This window comes from Sinohyriopsis cumingii, chromosome 17, assembly GCF_028554795.1.
Source record: "Sinohyriopsis cumingii isolate HCF-2022 chromosome 17, ASM2855479v2, whole genome shotgun sequence".
NCBI classification, from domain to species: domain Eukaryota; kingdom Metazoa; phylum Mollusca; class Bivalvia; order Unionida; family Unionidae; genus Sinohyriopsis; species Sinohyriopsis cumingii.
In genome coordinates, this window is record NC_142977.1 from 29,949,462 (window position 1) to 29,973,139 (window position 23,678).

Consider the following 23,678-nt stretch of genomic DNA (forward strand, 5'->3'; position numbering starts at 1 on the left):
AAAGAAGCATTAACCAAATTTTAATAAACTGTTGATGCTGCTAGCAGTGCCGGAAAAGTGTATGCTATGCTTCAGTTTCACTAATGTGGGCTCCTCAACAAAATTTCCATCTTAGAAAGAATCTCACGTCTTTTTAAAATCATTAATGAATTTAGTTTAGTAAAGGACTGAATTTTGGAGTTTTAAAATTGCAAGGGACTGAAAAGGAACTTTCTGAAGGCAAAACATAAGCTTGACTATTTCATCCAAGGCAACACCACCTGACTGGTGAATCAAATTTTACACGTGACATTAACCATCTGGATGTTGCACAGAATATATTCAGAATGTATGAGAAAACTATTTTGGGCATAAGCAATATAATAATAATAACAATAATATTTAAGAATCATAGTCCTCCATATTCAAGCTGTTACATCTATCTTTTATATATTTTACTACCCCAGGTACTTATTATGTCAAAAAAAATGTGCTGCAGCTAAATCTGTTGACACTAACTTCCAGATTTTTTAGTTTTGAAAAATGATTTTCTCTATATACAGAAAGACAGCTGTCATTTAATACTATTAACTAGGCATGTGCAACCTACAGCCTGTGGACTGCATCCAGCATATAGCCTGTGGACTGCATCTGGCATAAACCTATTTCCATTGGGTTAAACTGACATCATACAGCTACACATAAAAATCTCTATCTGGCTTGTGCCCTGGAAAATACTGCATATGCCTGATGTAAACCACGAATAGAGAATCTGCCTAATGCCCATCATTATAACTTCAAGCACATGTCACATGGTTCAATAGAATGACAAAATCGATCAAAATGGCAATATTTTAAGTGCCGTACAGACTGATTTTTTGTATTTTGACATTTTATGGTGCAGCAACACAGGTAGGTCATTTAGTGCTAAGGCAACTGGAGTAATAAGCTTGGATCAGGGACATACTACTTTAGCTGACCAGGGCTAATCCATTAGTAGAACTTGAACCCATTGTGAGCATTGGCATGTTAAAAACTGAGTCACCATGACTATTCTATCCCTGCAGAAAAAAAATTGACATCTGTCCATGAATGTGTCATGGTGATCCAAAAATTCTCATGAGTGCAGGTTTAAAATGACCCATTAATTTTTACAAGAGCAGAACCTAAATATTTACAATTTTAAGTAGGTGCCCTAATGGCACAGTTAAAACAAAGGGCTCATAGTGAACCTGAAATTACTCAACAACCTGACATCTGCCTTATAGCCAATAAAGATCAGATGGACAAGAAGTCAATATTAGTATGATGCTTTCTCCAAAAGTTTCTTTTAATACTGTTGATAACCTATATCATAAAAAGAATCATTTCAAGGTTTCTAAAAAAAATTCATCTTCATATCAATGTGACTAAAATATTGATCTACTTGCAATATGACCTACTTGCAATACGTAGATATGACAAGCACCTGCATAGCTTCACATTTTGCCAACTATTACTTAATTTCCTGTCCAATGACTTTTCATATTCTATCACACAAATAGCAGCATTTCACTTTAGGGAGAGTTTATCATCAAAAACAATATGTTCTAAATGAAGCTTTTCACTTTCATAAATTTGAGAGCTGTAATTTTGCTGGTGAAACAGACAGGTCAACACAATTTAACCTCCAATCAGTGTCCATCTGAGCTCCATTATATCATGTCAGAGAACTATAAAAATCAGACTGCATTGATATTCATTGGCACATAAGCAATCTGTCTAATATTGCCAAAGATGATCACTTAAAATTTAAACAAAATTGTGTAAATATTTTTTTTGGAGGGGGGGGGTTTACAATTTTAATAACAGCAGCAATATCTGATGATGGAAATATGTCAAGAGAAAGCCCTTCAAAATGCTTTCTGCTAAACTGGCTAACATTCTATTCAGTTACTTAAGAAATTTATATACGTTTTTTTTTAAAGTAACTGCTGCCATCAAAAGATGGCTGATTAGTATCATTTGTGTGAACTCAAAAACCCTTCATGCCAAGATTATTTGTCAAATCTGATCTACTGGTAATTCTACTGATTTTTTAAAAGCTGTTAAAAAGATGTTTTTTCAATGGTATCTGTACTTTAAGTATTATGGATAACAAAACAAATATGACCATGATGAATGATCTTGACCTTTTGAGCATGACAGGTAGAGGGTTCTTCCTTGCCCTTAGTGAAAATTGTTTTAAAAATTTGGTTAGGAACTTGAGTTACTGTCCAGAAACAAAACAGGGAACAGATTTTAAAAAAGATGAAGGCATCAAAACATGATTCCAAAGGACAAATGTAAATAACTGATCAAAGAAATGTCTAATTTTTTCAAGTTGAAAAGAGGCAGAGGGAAAAGGTCAGATGCACACTACCTGTGTTTATATCTGGATCAAGGTTCAAAAAAGAAAAAGTTTTTAAATACTGTGTAAATTTTTATGATTTTCATTTGTCAAAAAGAGTAGAAATTAAAAGAGATAGGCACTAAATCTAATTTAACTTCTGACTATACTTTAACTTTTTTGTCAAACACTGCAACCAAATTTTTGGTTATTCTGTGAGAAGCCCATGGACAATTATGTGAGGCAATCTATGTTGCCAAGAATGATCATTATTATTACATGCAGCAAACAGACTGGATGAATCAGCACGGTATCCATTCATCACATGACACTGCAGATAATGTCTACCATATTCTATATGCCCATCTGCTGCAGCTGCCTTGTGCATCTGTTTCATCTTAGTGCATGGCTGCTTGATTTCATTCTGGGAAAACTTCATTGAAACTTAAGTGCATCTAATTTAAGGCTGTCACTTGTGTCTTCAATAAATTATTTTCCTGTGTTCTCCTTAAGAACCAGCAGCCAGCTTAAACAATCGTCTGTTAAAAATTTCTGAGTCACCAATTCATTAGTCGGCTAGTGTTTTGGGTGGATGATGTAAAAGTAAATGAGCAGAAGGCAATTAATTGCAAGAAAACATCATATCTACCGTCTCAACGAATCACTTTTACTTCAAAAATCAAGAACTGGTTTTCAACAGCAAACTGAGAGTCAATTATAACACTGCAAATGAAGGGGATTAACATCTGCCCCACCCCCACCACCCAACAAAGGGGCCAAATGTCTGAATATACAAGGGATTTAATGATGAAATAAAAGTAGGGCTTACAAATATGATGAGTAATTTTCAAAACTTTTGTTCTATTTTTTGGCACGATATTTTATTTAAATTAGCCAAAATCCTGCAAATGCACATTTTAGAACTGACATTTAAATATTGTACTGATTTTTGCATATCATTTTTCTAAATAGGAAATTTGAGTTTGGGTATTTAAAAAAATTGTAATTAAAATCTTTACCTACTATTCATAAACATCAGAAGAAGAGAAAAGATGTGCAAAAATCAGTACAATATTTAAATGTCAGTTCTAAAATGTGCATTTGCAGGATTCTGGCTAATTTAAATAAAATATCGTGCCAACAAAAGAGACTCAAGTGGGGTTGAGATTGTTCACCCAGCTTATATATCTGCCTAAATGTACAAGTCGAATGCAACAGCCACTGTCCATGAAATCTGAGACCCTGAAATACTGCATTGTCTGTCTTTTTTTTTGGTACATCTACTAGAAAATATAGTAAAACTGTAAAAATGTTTACTAATACAATTTTATTAGACATTTCTTGAAGTGTTGTTGATTGCATATATTATGAGAACTGTTTAACAGTATCACAAGTATCTTCATGTTTAAAGATGCATCAATATAATTTGTCCAGTACTGAAAAGCTTCTATACTATGATGCTTTCTGTTAAGATTGTCAAATTCTGTCAAGTGGTTTTTAAGTTATGTAAATGTTTTTCAACTTTTAACAATGGTAGCCATATATAACAACATATCAGCATCATCCATAAAGTCCTTCAAAAGTTGTTGAACAAAAATGAAACAATGATCCAAATTCGAAGTGAAACAAGGGCTATAAATCTGTTAAATTTGTTGCAAAATGGTTAAAGACAAACTAGACCTGGATCTTCTCAATGTAAAGTTGGGTGGAGTGTAGAGGGGGCAGATTGTGGGGTGGGTGGGTAAGTGTGCATGTGCATTTGTGTACAGAGCCAAAACAAAACCACTACTAAAACATCTGGAGCAGATGAAAGCAAATCAAAACTGTTCAGGATATGCTGGTGCTAGCTGTGAAATTCTCTGTTACTGTACTTTAACTGGGAATCAAATGTCAGTTCAGTAAGGTGAGCAGTTCATACAAACTTTAAATAATTATATATAAAAAAACTGAGATTTATCTGGCCACTGTACCTGCAAAATTTCTAAAGTATTCACAAGGTCAGTGTATGTACTTAAAAGTTCCATTCATGCTACAATCACAAAAAAAAACAGTCAATCAAGAGCAACTCAAAACAGAAAATGCAGCTGGCAACAATTCAGGGGTATAGGGACAAACAAAACGTGTGAAAAGCATAATGTACATCGATATTTGATGGCTGAATGCAAGGCCAAATTTTGGTGTGCTCCAATCTATACTTCACTTTTTGTGGAATACAAATCTTTTTCCTTGGAGTTGAAAATTTTTAAATGCAGTGTAGCTTGATTATGAAATGGTATTATTCCAGAAGATGAAACATCGAATGGTGAACAATTAGGGGTGTTGGCGCATGTGCAGAAAATTGTGAACTCAAGCAAATTATAATATATGCTAATCTTTCACTCTGAAAAATTCCAACACTCGAAAAAGCTGTCTTCATGCAGTTTCCCAACCTCTATGTCTTTTTGCTACCAATGTGCCTCCTCACATCATCTCTACCACCATGCCCGATGCTAAAATTTGTGGCACACTGCGTGCAAAAATGATATATCGGTATTTGATGGCTGAATGCATGGCAGATGTTTGGTATATACCAAACTAAATTTCACCTTTTGTGTAATACATTTCTTTGTCCTTGGTGGTTAAGATGTTTTAAAGATGCAATGCTAAACGGTAATTCAAACCAATGTTGGCATCGCTGGTGCAGTTAAAAAATTCTGGTCGGGCCCTGGTTTCTTTCAAAAGCATTTGTAAAACTACACATATACATATAGATTAAAATACACTAAAATGCTTCCTACTGGGCAAACTGTACCAATAGGCTATAGTTCTACTAATATCACGACTAGCAGTACCCGAACGTTTCAGCAACAGCCTATATCACAACTAGCATTTAGCACTTAACAGGAAAATGTAAAATAATTGAGAATTGGGGAATTTGTGATTTTTCTGCATGTGGTGTGAACCTGTGAATCGCTGAAGAAAGTCATGAAATTCACTCCAAAATCATGAGGGTTGGCAGTTATGAAGATGTTATGTAGGACATCAATAAAATCTTTCGTTGCCGATATGCAAATGATGTTGTAACTGTCATGATGGAGACACAATTTTATTTAATATACTGAACATATGGCTTAATACATGTATATGAAAACTGTCATCTTTAAGTGGTTGGTGATGTAAAACAGCAACAGTTTTACTTTTCACTGAAAATTATGAAATACATTAAAAGACACTCTAAAATGAATAATCAAAATGGATAATGAAAGATTTCACTCAATATAATTTTTATACATTCTTGCTTCACTTGTTTTTACTTGGTTATTATTCTTAATTTGAGTAATATAAATGTTTGTGTTTTTTGCTGCATCCATGAAAAGTTTTTCTTTCCCATTTGATGTTTCTGGAACCACACAGTCTTGTTACATCATCAAATACAAATAATCTACTATGTGTCATTTTCTTTCTCTCCATTTTTTGTCTTTCTTAAATATAAATTACCTTTTACATTTTTTAAATGCAATAAATGTGATATCAAATTGTGTGTGTGTGTGTGTGTGTGTGTGTGTACTATTTCAAGAAATACAGATTTTTTTCCTTCAGCCATTACACTCATTTCATCACATCAAAATTCTGTATCATATCGATTATAATATGTGAGAAAAGCGTTCTTACTTTTATATCCTCCCAGGACTGGAGAAAACTAATGTTACTCCTTGCATAAAAAAAATGACCATCCAAATTACATTCCTTGAAATAAAAACGTCTCTTGCATTTTAGAATCAACCTTTGACATCACTCGTCCATATTAACTAGAATGCTAACAGGTCACAGATCATGCTAGGGGTGATGCTTGATTTATGCCATAGATGTGTTCCTGAAGCTCTGTCATAATGTACATGCACATACATGGCAGAGAGTGATTTAAAGTGGGAGTTTTTTATCCTTACTATGTTATATGGCCCATGAATTTTTATGCTGATTATATTATTCAGGCCATGAATTTTCAAGCTTATTATGTTATAAGGCCCACAAAGTTTTATTTACTTTGAGATACTCACAATGAATGCTGGTGACTACTGCTCTGTTGATTGCTACTTGTGCTGCTGGACTTGGTGCGAGTTCGTTTCCGTGTCAACCGACCCAAGCTCATAGTACGCTTCAAAGAACCCACAAATGTGCCACTATATGGGAGGAAAAACAGAAAAAAGTTGGTGAGGAAGAACCATGCCCGTGTATGCATAAAAAACAAAGTAAATAATGTGAATATAATAAACAAAAACTAAAACATACTAAAGAAATGAAAATAATCGGTTCATGAGGACAAAGGTTGGGGTGGGGGCTGAGGGAAAGCAATAATTTATGGCAAGGTGAAGATAACTTTTGCTTTCTTGAAGCAAACTTTGACATAGAAAAGTGACTTGCATCCAAACTGCCCCAAGCCTGGGATAGTGTAGTTGGTTTGTGCAAGATAGGAGTTTGCTGGGCTCCTCAAACAAGATACAAGTGAACAATTTATCTTTTTATTCTTTCAACGCTTTGTCCTCTTGAATCCTATTTAGAATGGCCATTCAAACTAATACTGTGCACAGATTAAATCTAAACTACTTTCTGGACAAGATTTTTGCAAAACCGAGAAAACATTCCACAATTTGAAATATAGTTATATGTAGTGTTGAATTTTGAACTGTATTATGGTATTGAACCTTAAAGTTGAATGCATTGAGCATTAAAACTGTATCACATTTAAGCCAGATAAGTCTTTGTGAAGGGTCACTTCGACCTAAGTTCTTTTCTCCCCAGTATCAGTGTTAAAACTTGAAAGGCTAGCATTTATGACTCAGTGAGATTCGACCTGGGCATTGCTATACTGTCCTGAGAAAGCAAACATTTGAGCTACCAACCATCACTGTTTGATAGGAACCCATGTCAAATTATCATTTTCAAATGGAAATTGATATGCCCATACTTTACAGATTCTATGCTGTCTGAAATCTGATGGAAGAAATGATTATCTCTGGATAATTTAGGAACCGCTGCTTATGATTGGGCAGAGTAAATTAAGGCATACAGTTTAGAAGTAATGTGAATTTAAAGTGATGACCTTGGTCGAAATTCATTAGTCTTAAAATATCCAAAGAAAGGAGAAGTCTGACTCTAGGGGAAGCCTAAAAAAGATCAGTGCTTTCCTCGTTAAACAAGAAAAGGGGACCAGATGGTCGTCTTTTAAGAAAAGACAGGGTTTAGTGCTAGGACACATTAAGGTACACAGTTTTAATTTTCCACGCAATTTTCTATTTTTAATTGCTTTATGCAAATGTGTTTGACATGACTAAAATTCATATTATGTATCATTTATTCAATTTTATGGAAATCTGTTAATGCTAGAGTTGTTATGCAATTTATCTCTTTAATTTTACAGTTACTAGTTTATTTATAGACTTGACGATTGCATGATTCCAAGTTTTCATATGTGTAGGATTTCATAGGGTTATATGAAATAATTTTCTTGATCTGTTAGGACAATATTGATTATGAAGAGTTAATGATAATTGCATATTTATAATTAATCCTGTAATGTTTAAATAATCTTGTAAGTTAGGGATTGCTGTGAGCTAGAATTTTGTGAATTTTATGCAATAGTAATCGAGCATGTGGTAGTGTAGGTATAGAGATATGATAACATTAGATGTACAATTATGGCTGGTCATTGTGAAGCGAGGGTTCTGTTCTATCAGATTAGTTCATAATTTATGCAGTGTGAATAGCTAGTATGCTTCTGAGTAACGTAAGTGAGGGAATTTTATGTACGTGTAGTACATAGGGGCAATTTTGTCCTTTAAGGAACTGCTTTCTGGGGAGAGATGTACAGTCCAAAGACACAAGTCCGAAAAAAAGTGACGGGTTCAGAATAAAGGACTAGGAAGTCTAGAAAGGGGTGAAGCACAGAGAATAGGAAGGCTCAAGGAAAAAGGAAGGCATTGATACATGTCAAGGGAGGAAAGTCATGGACATTGTACTCTTTTCACCATTCATTATTATGATGAAATAAATTCAAATTATACACTGGCAATTAAATTCTGCTGACATAACTTAGACTGAATTGGAGTTGCTGCTTTTAATTGTTACTGATTACATTTTGTTATTTTTCTTGTCTATGGGGACTCGTATTGCATTATTTCTCCTCAGCAGTCTTGCTCAGTTCTCAGTTGAAATTCTATATTTCCACTTACACCGGGCTATAATTTCGAGCGAGGTCATTCTCTAGATAACACCAGCCAAATCCAATTAACTACCCCTCTTACTAAGAGGGCAACATTACAAGTTATATGTGCCAATTTGAGCACAGAGAAATATACAATCATCAAAAATTTATTCTATTATCTAAAATGAAACTCGTTAAATTTTTGTTTTTCATTTAATCACAACAGACAAATAGCCATTTTCATTAATTTTGTGCTTCATGATCGTTTTCAAACCTCCCATAATATGAATAAGAATATGTACACACGTGCTTTTACAAAAGTTATGCACATAAAAGGTTACTATTCTAAAGAGAGTAAATATCAACAGCTGGTAACATCAGCCAAGAAAGCTTGTAAACCATTCAACCACCAACACCACCACAACCAGACTTCTGAAACAGTTCAACCACCACCACCACCACAAACTAACAGCACATATAAAAACATTTTAGGACAACCTTCTAAATGGTCATCAGATTTTATGCCTTCCCATTTTAAAGCCAGCAACGTTTTGATGCGGCCACAACTTCTGTACTTTATTGTTGGGTTCTCCAATGCATACAAGCAACAGTGACGGGATGATGCAAGAAGGATCTTCTGAATGAATTGTACACTAGTCTTAGCCTAAAACATAGGGATGGTGTTAACAGGTATTTTTTTTTTAACATCTCAGTTAAATAACCAGTATAGCTTTAAAATTCTGTCATGTTCACCCAAGTTAGGGTTTAAGCCAACTGCCCCTTACACAGAACAGATTGGTATTATCTTTTTACACCAGGACAGTAGTTTATCAAAACTACAGAATAGAGTTAAATTCTTGCCTTTACAGTGATGACAAACACAGACCCAAGTCCTATGGGTCAGCCTGATAGTCAGGATCCCATGTGTGAACTACTGTATATACTCGCACATAAGCTGAATAATTTAGGAAAAAATAAAGCCCTGGAAGAAGGGGGTTCAGCTTATACATGGGCCAATGTCTAAACAGTTTTTAAGTCGTTCTGTTGACTACTGTAATGGCTGTAAAATCTTGGGACACAAAAAAATTTAAAAAAATCTGTGTCCTAAGATATATGCATGTAAATGAAATCACTTCTGGTGTCCCAACACGTATTTAACTGTTATAAAAAAAAAATAGTTCAGCCTGGTCTCCTGGGTAAACTCAATAACGGCCCACGAATTATGAAGTCTGCATTTTCCTTTATTTAATTTCATGTTGGAGAAATCAGAAAATATGCACATGCAAAATAATAACAAAATCAATAATAACTTACACGTTCAATAAGAGTGGTAATAATGAATGCTAAAATTCTCACTGTAATCATCTAAGATCATCATCAATCTACTTTACTCTTGTGTTTTGGCCAACATCATAACTTTCCACACAATGGAGAGCTTGATGTTTCAGCATCTCTTTTGTTGATAGTTGGTCTGATTTGTCTTTCGTTTTCCGACAGCATTACAGGCCAGTTAATCATTAAAACCCTGAAACTGGCTTGTGTTAAGAGGAATTTTGACCAGCAACTATATCAATACATTGATGTGTAATTGCCTTTCATTCCATAATATTAGCATGATTACCGTAGTTTTGTAAAATGGGATGTAAGGCATATTTGTAAACTTTTCAAAATCCAAGTGGGGAGACTGAATAAAAAAATAGAAAGATTGGGACCTAAAATCGTGAGGTTTTCATGTCATTTTTAAAATCTTGGTTTCACTAAATACTGACCGATCTTCTGGGTCCAGTATGCATGAAATTCGCAAAGGACACACTGTTTTTCCTTGTGACGCCCCTTATTTTCCCCCAGGACATGCCCTATTTTCATATTCTGGTCATCTGTGGCCAAACTGCACAACAGCTAAAGGTTAGTCTTAAATAAACAAGCAAGAAAGCCAGTACAACTATTTAGAAGTTAATAAATCCTGCTTATCGATTCAACTATTCTGTGAAAATGACTGTCCTTCCGTCATAATTCAAAGAAACCATGTTCTACACTACTGTGTGTTATGCAAGCACCAGCAATTGATTGGCAAATAAAAGATTCCCAATTTTGTTGAACTGAATTGTAGGCCAACGAAACTTGAAAACAGGTCCATTTCTTTTGTGAGAATTTGAATTTATTAGAGAAAAGACGTCAGAGTCAGTAAAGTCTGACTAAAACATTATGACTTTACATTGTAGAAAGCACCATTATTTTAGTTGCCAGTTGTGTGAGATATTCCTGAAAATGACTTTCGTTACGATGTTAGTTGACATCAAAATACACTACACAGTGCTGTTAGTTAAAGGTAGTAAGACCCTGATGCCCAAAACATAAATATCATCATCAAGGTCTTACATGCAGGACTATATACATCCATGCCTCTTGTTTTAATGATAATTAATATTTATACAACAACACTGATGGAAATGTTAGGCATTAATATGACAGCAACACCTTCCCCTTAATTTTCAAACAAAATTATAAAGGATGGATGAGCAAGACTGATGAGTCACTATTAGGCTGTATTGTATAAATGTCTATGCAATTACATGTACCTTATTTCATGGAATTTAACAGTTCTAGTATCAACCTGGCAATTAGAGTTCTATCAAATAGTATGTTGTGTATGCATTCAATGACTCACCAAATATTTCCTTATTCAAATGACATTTTGTTCAACATCTTCAACAAACATTTTAGAGCCACTTAAAATTAAACCAATCCGCATTACCAAAGTAACGATTTTGCTCTGGTTTTTCACTGATATAAATTACAAAATTCTGATCACAACACAGAGACTTTCTCATTCACATCCTTTACCTCAAACAATAAATATCAGCAACGCCAACATTAAATTCACACAATCAGTATGAAATATAGGTGTTACTCTGGACAGTACTCTCACATTGCACCAACATGTCATGAACATGTGCAAGGCTGCATATCTTGAGCTGAGACACATCAGCTCAATTTGCAAATATCTTTCAGTTGATGCCACTAAAACACTTGTGTGTTCATTAGTACTTTCAAGACTGGACTATTGTACAGTAACTCAATTCTTTCTGGTTCATCTCAATATCTACTCCAGAAACTTCAAAAAATTAAAAACACAGCTGCTCGGATCATACTTAGAGTACCACGATCAGAGCACACCTCCCTGCTGTTCTGTACCCTACACCGGCTATCCATTCAATCCAGAATCAAACACAAAATTTGTTCTCTGTGCTACGTTTCACTGTCGGACTCTAGTCCAACATACATATCCGACCTCACCCATGTGTACACACCAGCAAGATACTTACACTCCTCTTCTGACAATTGTATACTCATTATTCCCACTATGAAAACAAAGTCATATGGACAGCGTTCTTTTGCATCCCAGAGCCCAGCAACGTGGAATGAATTGCCCACTGAACTTAGACACAAAGACACAGTGATCACATTCAAGAGGGCTCTCAAAACTCACTTATTTCGACTGCAAGAACAATCTTAAAGACCTAATAATGTTTCCTACCTGAAATATTCTCAGCATGTTTTTATTTTTTCATTTTTTTCTAATTTCATGGTGTTTGTTTTTGTAATAATACTATTATGTTTTTTATCTTATAGGTGTTGTCTAATGTTGCAAAGCGCTTAAAGCTTCTAAAGATTAGGCGCTATACAAAGTCCTCATTATTATTATTATTATTATTATATATAATAAAATGATCTAAACATGAACTACGTGAGTATGCAAACTTTAACAGTCCTAAATGTTTGTCTTTCAATATCAAAATCTCTCCTTTTCTGTCATCCTGAGTGCAATTCCAATCTTCTTTCATTTTTGTCTTCCTTTAGAAGGGACCATTATTAAAATGTAATCTAGTTTGAAAATGCAGCTACAATTCCACCACAATCCAAAGCAAAAAGTTCATTTCAAAACTATATCCAGTTTCAAAACTTGGCCACAATTCCACCAAAATCTGCAACAAAAACTCATTTTAAAATGGAATCTAGTTTTAAAACTGTGCCACAATTCCGAAATCCCTAATCCCTATTTTTAAAACTTGGCCACAATTTCCACTGAAATTCACATCCAAAAAGTTAAATACATAATGAGTAAAGAATTAAAACAGACCTTAAATAATTCAACGAATCCACAGCTCACTATAAAAACAGACCACACCATTTTAAACTAGACATTTAGTACTTTCACAGAATCCACTGCTGGCTATACTCTCATTATGGTCTTATCCCTTTGAAACTTATCCAAGTGTTTCTTTTCTTCTTCTCTTTCTTCATCATTTTAGGGATCCCACCACTGCTGCCACCAAAAATTTTATGGGGTTCTTTTAACACCACAGTGTAATATCAGTATAACTTTAAAATTCTTTAATGTTCACCCAAGCTACCATTTAAGATGACTGCCCATTATTTAGAACAGATTGGTGTTTTTTATACATGGGCATACAGAATAGAGACAATGTCTGACAGGGTTAATTAACAGTCTAAATCCTTGCCTTTACAGTGATGACAAACACAGACAAAAGTCCTATGGGTCAGCCTGAGAGTCAAGATCCCATGTGTGAACTTATTTAGAATTTGTTTCTAACATTACCATATGTGACTGCTTCAAGTTATTTAAACTAAAATTACCATATACATCCATGCCTCTTGTCTTTAATGATAATCGGCAAGTCTCCCCAACCGCACATCTCTTTCTCTGTTTATCAATCAATCAACCATAGTTGAGGTTTTGACAGCAAAAATCCATGACAAAACGAGCATGGCAGATTTTTGACTGTGCCATGCAATGATGCGTCTAGACTTATGAATGACAGCAAAATATAATCACACAAACCAATGAAAAGGAGAAAGATAGTAATGGAGGAAAGAAATAACTATGTTTGGTAGTAATGTTAATTAAATGATAATAATGACTTAGATCGACTGTAATATGTTTAAATGTTTGAATTAGCTCTTGCTGGTTTCTCAGTTCACTTACCGGTAGTTTACATTTCCCCACTCATTTCAGTATGCTGTGCATTCAATGTTCAAGTTATTAACTATGCCATGTTTGTAATGCTCTACTTTCTTCTTTTAAACCATATTTCGTGTTTAAATCATAAGTGTGTCTTATATTTATTTAATCAATATAAATTAAAATAGAAGTTCAGATTATAAAAGAGACAACTTGCCATTACAAAGGAGATTGCAATTACAAGCAAAAAAGTAAAGAACTACATTTTTATAGGATGCCCTAGAAACAGATGTGCAGAGTTCATTCATTCCATCAATACACAGTTGCTTGCAGTCTATCTTAACTATTTGAAATGCAAGTATGTGTATCTGTGATAAAAATAAAATATCTGCATAGTATGTATGCTGTATTATTGATATACCACTCATAAATTTTTCATTAAATGGAAACTCGGCAAGCCTTGTTTCTTGTTAATGAAAAATGTACACATCTTATGGGATATCAATGATAAAGTGCATATATTCCTCCCAGATCCTGCTGTTCTATTTCTCATTTCCACCTGGTATCTTGATATGGTTCAGTATACCTGCCATGATTTAATTATATCCATTATGATTCAACTGACAGTCACTTGGATCCTTTGAAGGTAAAAATAGCGATCTCCACAAATCAAAAATATGCCCCCCACCCAGTAACACACAATGTCAAGCAGGTATTTAGACCAGCTGTTAACTATGCTTAGTGGGTCAACCACTCTCCATTACTAGGCCAACAAGTACTTTTACAAGTAGGTTCCAACTGATAGATCCCAGACTTTGCCCACCTGTCAATCATAGCTTGATGGATTGCAAAGTTTTTTTACTTTATTACAATATACAAATTCAAACAGTACCAGAAATTTAATATCAAACTGATGTGAAATTTTAAGTATGAACTGAGAATTTATTTTACTTTCACTTAAATTTTTCTGCCATAATGAGGAACGCTGATGAGCTGGCAAACACCTGACTCTGCTCTAACAATCCCTCAATTACAAACTAACCAAGGAATAACAAGTCTGTTGCAAGCAAGCACATCTGGAAATTGAGAAAAATAGTCTCTCAAGACAGATAGTTGTCTAATTAAGGTTCATTTTCACAATAACTTGGTCCAAAGTGAATCTTAAAGAAGTGATACTTTAAGTCAGGTGTTTCACTGAATAAAGATGACCTTAAAAATGGAGGTTTTTCGCCATCTTCGCTAGCAAAGGTTAAATGTGATAAATGCAGCTGCAACCACTGCATCCAATCAAATTTAAGTTGTTCAAATTTGAACAATGTTCCTATATGCTGTCATGGGGAGCTCACAATTTGAATGGACTGATACATAAGCAAATTTCCAGTGTAGGTCTGTATTAGCACAAATACCTTTCACTCAAAATCAAATACACCTGTAATGGCCTCCCTCTGGTACATAGTCATACTTTTGATGTTAAACTTCAAAAGTATCCTTTTTAGGTCAGTTGCAAACACAATTTTCAGCCGATATACAATTCACCACGCTACTGGTTAGCTGGCATTACATGCTAAGGGAGGCAACTCGTGAAATCCAATAGAAGTCACTAGGACAAACCACCAATATATGTTTGATCTGCTAAGGGGTAGGTAGGATTATCATATCAAAATCTTGGCTAGCAAAGATGGTTTTCCACTATGATCAAGAACTTCTCATTAAATTAATAACTTTCCTTCCTTCCATTCCATGGTCTTATAATAAACAATTTCTTTCATCTGTAAAAATAAAATTGTCCCATTTAAAAAAAAAAAATTACATATTCGTAATTACATTTTCCAATATCTATTCAATGATTGACAAGCTGTTGCCAAAAGATTTTTGTCCCCCACCCCACTGTCAAGTTCATGTGCTGATATAATGAAGGAGAGGGAGGCTTTTCCCCCTTCCAAAATTCAGTAAACAACACAATAATGTTGGTGTGTGTGTGTGTGTGATTTGAATTTTTAAGGTAGCTTTAACAATTTTTCAGTCATACTGCTATGATGTCTGCAGTGTGGCAGTTTATAGTGATGTCTAGCACTAGGGCATCATGCCACATGTAGCATGCTGTCCTAACCAGTCACATTATCAAGACACCAGGCCAATCAGTCTAACCTCTTAATGCTGAGCGCCAAGCGAGGCAGCTGTCAGTACCATTTATGTAAGTCTTTGGTATGACTCGTGGGGATCAAACCCATGACCTCCCGCATCCGAGGTGGATGCTCTAACCACTTAAGGCCACTGGAACAGTCACACAATAATGTTTGAATAATGCCATTCCAAAACAATGCTGCCAACTGACCCATGTAGCACAGACCAAACATCATGCATTAAACAATATGAAAATCAAAGTACACAAGTGAATATATGTCTACCCAAGTTAACATCCTATTAAAATAGACTATGACAGACAGGTGGACCACATCACACATGGTACAATATTGCTTGGCTAGCACAATGTTCAGATTACACAGACCTGAACAAGTGGTGGCTCATTAGTCAGCCTATCAGACTCACAACTAGACAGGCGCAGGTTTAAATCCTGCCCTGACAAGGTGTGTGATCATCAGCTGCTGGGGGTAGTGCATCTCTAGCAAAGGACTTTATTCCAATTGTCTTGGTATCATATACTCTTCAATGTATTGATATGCCAGTAAACACTAATCAATCACACAAAAGAATAGAGCATGATTATTTTCCATAGCTAACTATATTATGAAAATATCATTACTGCCCAAAAGTTCAATTTTTGGACAAGAATACCACCAAATGGTGATACTGTCAGACTGTAAACCAGGAATAATGTTGTAGTTGTGCCATGTGGCGGCAACTACATGAGGAATTAGCAGGCAGAACAAACAGACAAATGTTTCAGCTATGTTTCTTTTCACTACACCAATTCAAATATATATATATATAGGAGGAGGAGACATCCTGATATGATATTTCCTTAACTGGCTTAATTGTTTCTGATGCACAAATCTGTGTTTTCTATGTTAAACTAAACCTTAGTTATCTCAATAATAAGTTGTAAAGAAGTTTATCTGTTTATATATATATATATATATATATATATATATATATATATATATATATATATATATATATGATCAGACTCTCACTCACACTTTCAAATGTTACAGAAATGAACTTTAGTGGATATGACTGGCAAAAATATTCAAGTATAAAATATCTATTTCTTTTAAAATTATATACAAATTACTGTTGCTACTTAAGCTACATAATCTATTGTTATGTCTCTAATATCATCAGCATTTTCAAAATCCAAAAGTATATTACATGCACTGTTAAAATAATCATTTCATTAATATACAAGAACACACACATCTCTTGTTTTCTCTACTATATAGACCAGAAAGCTAAGACCTGTGAAACAAAATGATTACTGTCCATAAGGCCATGGTCTGAGTGTGCTATAATGATACTGCTTGAAGTTTTAGACTGCAGAAGCAGAACATTCCCTGAAATGCAGTTCTAATTAATGTGTACATGGCCAGAAAACTGGAAATACTTAACTTCTGTCAACTGTCCCGAATATAACACTGTATATGAATTTTTTATACATGGGTACAAATCATTGTAGAAATTTTTATGTTCCTCTTCAATCAAGGATTTACACATGAAACTATCAACTAATGTGACTGTGAGCAATAATGTCTCACAAAAATGTAGCATGAACCACGAAACCATGAAATATAGTTCAAAGTGACCTAGTTTTCATGGAAGGGTTCAGAACTTACTCATCATGACACAATTACATTCTAAGTTATGTGACTTCATTGGCAACAGTTCCCAAGGGGAAAAAAACGTTAAATGTGATGGTTAGATCATAAGCAGTGAACCATAAAATGTCAGTGATCCCATTATTACTAAAGATGTAGTACTCGACATGACCCACTGAAATACCAATGTGTGCATCAATATCTGTCTTTCTGAAGAAAAATAAGAGCCAAGTGTAAACCCTAAGTGTCGATGCCAGGCAAATTGATGGACATAATCAATACTCAAGTGAGAAAGTATTCTCATAGAATAAAAGAAGCAATGTTATATGCTCTACTCCAACTGCTGCTGATTAATCTTGCAAAATTAACATCAAACACGTGTGAACTGTATTCCAGAACAGAGAACAAAGGCTTGAAAAGAGTTTTAACCTACAGTAATCAAAAGCCTATACAGAAAAGGGAAAGTATAGCAGGTATATAAATAAAAAAAATCTGAAATTTTCCCAAGTTTTGAAATGAATTGGCTTTAAAGTTCTTTGTCTCCTTATTATGTGCCCTGCAGGTGTTTCCAACTAAAATTGTTCAGCTGGAAAAATAAAGAGAAACCAGTCATTAAAATCAGATCCATATCAAGATCTGACAGTGACCACTTAGGGGTCATGTTCTGGTGACTTATGTTATTATCATAATCTCTAATTTTATCAGTCATTCAGATGAAGTCTTACATCTCAATATTGGGGAAACTGAGTAGTGTGACTGAAGAACATCAACATGTGCCAAATGATTTGATTTACTTTCAAATGTTTGAAAGCTGAATTTCCACTGGCTAATTCAAAGGTCACCAGACAATGACATCTGAAAGGTTGCTATCATATCTTCACCTACAACAGTGGAGATCACAGTGGAAGAGAAATACCCCTAAATATTATGATGCAATTTCAATTTTATAGACAAACTAAGCGCACATTTTGAAAGAGCTGTGGAACCATTTCCCAGATCAATCAACCTTCATTTTGGTAGCATCAACTGTAAAATGTTCCTTATGAGATAAATGAAAATTTGGAAAAACAACTGTGTAACACATACTTATATTTTTAAAAAGATACTCTATCAGGTAGGTGTACAGATGTACAGTGCATTTATATGGATACGTATTATAATTTAATGCAACATTTTTCTTCAACATGCACATCGGGCAAATATAATTGGCAAATTCTCTTCTGAAACTGATTTATTTTATGTTAAATATAAAAAGAACTTAAGATCACTATTGCTCAGCTCCCTTGGCAACCACTAAGCTCTCCAAGAAGAAGAATCACTATCAAAATACACTGCACAACTCACAAGGCAACCAATAATCTCTACAAAAAGTTGGAATCACTATTGAAACATATTGCTCAGCACCCTAGGTGATTGCTAACCTCTCCAATATGTTAAAATCAGATCATTGTTCAGCTCCCTATGATATTACAAACCTCTTCAAAGGTTAAAATCACCATTAAGATCATCTTCACTAACCAAGATTCCAATAACCCTATCTATACCTTGGAAGATTGAACAGTTATATTGGTGCTTTGTCCTTGCAACACCTATTGGATTTCACATGCTGCCTCCCTTAGTATGTAATTCAAACAAGCCGATAGCATGGTGCATTGTACATCAGCTGAAAACAGTGGTGGCAATTGACCTAAAAAGGATACTTTGTAAGTTTAACATCAAAAGTATCACTATGTACCACAGGGAAGCCATTAAAGGTCTATATGGGTGAGAAGTATTTGTGCAACCACGGACTGTCACTGGAAATTTGTTTATTTATCAGTCCATTCAAGTTGTGTGCTCCGCTTGACACAATCACATAGGAACAGTGTTCAAATTTGAACATAATTTTGATTTGACGCTGCACTGACTTGACACCGCATCCAATGAAAGTCACAGAAATGAAGGATATAAATATTTACTCGATAAGGCAAGGTGTATATAGAGTTGGCTACCGAAGGTATATTAGGATATACTGCTCACCTCAATAGGTGATTATTAAGCCCTCCAATAAGAAGTTAAAATCGCTAAAAAGACAAAATACTCAGCTTCCTAGGTGACCTCAAAGCTCCAAAGATGAGCAGAATCACTATGAAGACACACTGCTCAGTACTCTAGCTGACAGCTAACTTTTCCAAGACTGCCAAGAAGACTTTAGAATCACTATAAAGACACACTACTCAGTACTCTAGCTGACTGCTAACTCTTCCAAGACTGCCAAGAAGAATTTGGAATCACTATAAAGACACACTGCTCAGCACTCTAGCTGACTGCTAACCTTTGGAATACTGTCTTCCATTACTACCAATATGTGCCATATTGATATAATTCCTCTTCTTTCAATGGTGGAAATTACTTTATGTCTGGGATGCTATCAACTTGTCTAGACCCTAGTATGTGTTAATCAGAAGGGGAAGGGTCTGATTATACAACACAGGAGATAGTAGGCAAAATTAAGAGACATTAAGTCCATTCTGCACCCCATCCACACCTGTCATCTCCAGTTTAAAGTGTCAATACTCACAGCATTTATCTTTGTCCCACTAGTTACATCTAAGCAAGTTAAATTATCCTCTATCATTCCCTTCTTCTAACTTTACTGCCCTCCAGTTCCATTAGGTTTTCATTAGAGTAACCCTCATTCTGTTATTTACCACTTGCATGCACCATAAACAGTGGCTTTGTTGTGTTGTCCAACTGGGCCATTAAGTTCCATGGTGCCATGTGAGAAAACTGATACCCTAAACAGAAAAAAACAGATGTCTTTTAACCCAGCTCCTGTTGCTTTTTTACCTAATGGTAGATCCATATCACTGGCTGATGTTTACTTTTTTCCGCAAGCAAGAAAAGATTCAACATATCAAAGGATATATTATACCACTCTAATTGTAATGACAGCAGCTTTCTAGGTTTTGTGTCTGATCTTTTCTTTGCTTCAAAATTCTGTTAATGCAAACTAGGCATGTGATATTTGTTAATGACATCAGACACAGCTTCTAGACTATAGTCCTATAAAGCTTTTATCAGTGATAGAGTACATTTTTAAATTCAAATAATTTAGCAAACAAAATAAACAAATAAACATTAAATACTGCTCACATTTACTGTATATGACAAATGAATCAAAATAATTGTCGCAAGACAAATTGCATCAACACAAGGGAAAATCAAGAATACAAAGAGACAAAATCGACTGAGCTTTTACTGCAGTTCAGCTAATAAAATGAAATAAATGGTCCCATGCATTCATATAAAGTCCCTCCATATGTGTTTCCTTAACAATTGCACTTGTTTTAAAATTAGGGCAGGTAGATCATTATTTTTTTCTATTTTTTAAACATATGTATATATTACAATGATTAGTATATATAATGTACTGAACACTTCAAGTACTACAAAAATCAGCTCAATTTGATGCACAAATTAATTTCTGGTATATTTTTTTACACTGAGAGAAAAAAGTGCTAGGGTCAGGAATGACAAACAGATGGTTGGCCAGCTGGAAACATATTTTCAGGGGGGGGGGGGGGCAGGCGGGCAGCTAAAGGAACAAGGAAGAAAATATTGAACTGAAAAAAATAAAAATTAATAATGAATAAATGCACAGAAAGCCCTAAACCCCGAACCTTCTTAATCACTGTTCCCAACACTCTGGTGGCCTAGGTGGTTAGAGCATCTGCTTCGGACGCAGGTCACAAGTTTAATCCAGGCTTATAAAAAATATGGTACCAGCAGCTACCTCACTTGGTGCTAAGTATTAAGATTTAGTATAGGACTGGTCAGCCTGTTGTCAGGATAATGTGACTGGGTGGGTCATGATGCCACATCTCTGTGGCATGATGCACCAGAACAGGACATTAACATAAACTGCCACACTGCAGACATTGTAACGGTATGACTGAATGCTTTTTGAACCAGTATTACAAATCCAAATCACACTTCATACACACACAGTGTTTTATTTACAAATGGATTCATGTAAGTCATTTGACTCATCACGTCAAAAAACAGCAAGTCAAAATCCAAGCCTAGGAGTTTTATTCAAGCCGATGTACAGTCTTCAGTAGTTTTTAAAAAATAATTATATTGTTTAAATACACAACAAAAATATTAGTTATATAATATGACAAAAGCCAATAAGGCGATTCCCTTGCCAGAAGCATCTGGACATTCTATGCTTGTTAAATATCATGCTGATGGTTTCATGTCATCAAAAATAATCTGAGCATATATGACAAGGCATTTATTGTTGGCTATGCCAGTGCTTTCATATGCCAATGCTGTCACTAATGGCAAATTTTGCAGTCTTCACTTTCATTCTTCACATGACTTAACTTTTTTTTGAAAACGTAACAAGCTATATCTTCTCAGCCATTGCTGCACAAAATTATCTTTTATCTTACAAGTAACTGGAATGGAAATTCTTGCTTCTATGCATGAGAAGGGTATGAACAAAACAATAGTTTCTTGTGAGAATCACTTTAAAATCACACATTTATTTTCCGCCTCTTTCTTGGGCGAGATAACTATATGGTACTAACATCCTGTTGCTACAAATGATGTGACAGTTACAGATCACATAAGGTCAGCTCCAGGCTCCACACTTAGTTGTATCCTAATGTATTATAACATTAGCATAAGAAACTGATGTGTGCATGCTTTCCCTGTCTGCGAGAGTTGTAACCCAGCCATTAAAGTAGTTAGACCAAAACTTTGTTTTGTGTTAATTAGCAAAACGTAATGCTGAGGTGCATCAAATTATGTACCGGCGATGAATAGCAAAAGTCTGCATATTTGATGCAAGACACGGGTAGATAAAACTACTGCACACACCACTGTTCCATGGATGAGGTCCAAGTTAGACTATAGTACTGTCCTCCAAATTCAATTTAACATACTTTGGCAATATTTTTCAGGTATAAATTCCATAAAGCTCAGTCAATTAAACACAACATGAATATGTGCCATAAAATAAAGCAAGATATTTCCAGGTAAATTTAGGTCAAACTGGTTGAGAGTGTTCAAATTTCAAGTTAACCTGCCTTAACTGATGAAATATTTCAGCATCAAAAGTTGTCCCACAGCCATTGGATGACAAGTCTGACACTAAACCAACTCCACTACCATAGCTCCCCCTAAACATATGACAACATGATATAGATAATTTGGACAAGACAAATGTATTTACATGGGCAGTCAGAAATGAATGGCTACATTAATTTTGATAGATGACACAGCATTTGAGACAAAAACTAATGAAGAGCCAGGAAAGAGCTGCACGAGGAAAAATACTTTACCTGTGAGAAAATTAGAAGAACTCATATAAATGATTTTCAATTTTTTCATTAACTGGTCAATTTTGTCCTGGGCAATGTGTGATCTACTGCATAATGATAACTATTCTGTTAACACATTAACCCCTGGAGGTTTTTGTTGTTTTCGCCTGAAATTTGAGTAGGAAACTATTTCTGAATACGTATGAAAACACCCACTTCCAGGTGATCTTCCAATAACATACTGCCTAGTGTTAGAAACATCATTTTTCATGGCTATTTGGCTTGCACATGAGCAGAAGGGTAAAAGTTGATGCTTTTTTTTTTTTCTTGTTTAAAGGACCCATTATTTTCGTATCAAGACCACTCTTTATTCTAAATGCCCATCTTATCCTACTTTTTGCAAAGGTTCATCTGTCTGTTTACAGTTCATACCGGTCTGCCTTAGATCTGACACCAAAACGTCTAAAATCCAGACACAAAATAGTATTCTGACCATGGGCGAATTTTGGGTAGAAAAAAAATCAGGTCAAAATGATGAGGTTTTATCCTCTATATTTTGTAGAAATTCCAGATTATTTGGTATCATTGTAGAGCTATATCTGTCTACCTTTCTATAATACCACCCACTTTAGTCTATCATGCATGACCATGACGCTACAGAGCTCGGCAGTAGGCTACTACCTACTGCCACGTTAACTCGTCGCTAGGGGTTAATGTGTTAAGGTTCTCTTACCAAGAGGATGTCCCATAGCACAAATGGTTAGACATCTGGACAGTTGCACTGTGTGTATGCTTAACCTCAACATTTTATCATTACAATTTTCTTGAAATTTAATGCATCAACAGAAAATACATCCTTGAAAAGTGATACACATTTTAAAGAAGAGTTTCTTTAATGGACTAGTGCTAAATTGAGCAAAAATAATTTTATGGAATTCATGATAAAATTGTTTCTCTCTTTTAATGGTGGAGTTTTGAAACCATCTCTAATATTCTTCAGTGATAACAAGCTTTTCAAAGTAGCCGCTGTGGTGCACAAACTGGATATCACCTTAGCACCATTTTCATTTAGAATAAA

General features: G+C 34.9%; 1 protein-coding gene across 7 annotated transcripts in view; it reads right to left on the bottom strand.

Moving 5' to 3' along the window:
* LOC149778344 (disabled homolog 2-interacting protein-like) overlaps window positions 1-23,678 on the bottom strand; it is a 377,099-nt gene that overhangs the window by 99,964 nt on the left and 253,457 nt on the right. For all 7 annotated transcript variants that reach the window (XR_016415494.1, XM_089939159.1, XM_089939158.1 and 4 more), the window contains one exon: window positions 6,385-6,507. Coding sequence is in view for 6 of the 7 variants with exons in the window: in XM_089939159.1 (XP_089795285.1) it covers window positions 6,385-6,507 (123 nt within the window). In the remaining variant the exon portion in view is untranslated. The remainder of the gene's footprint in view (window positions 1-6,384; window positions 6,508-23,678) is intronic.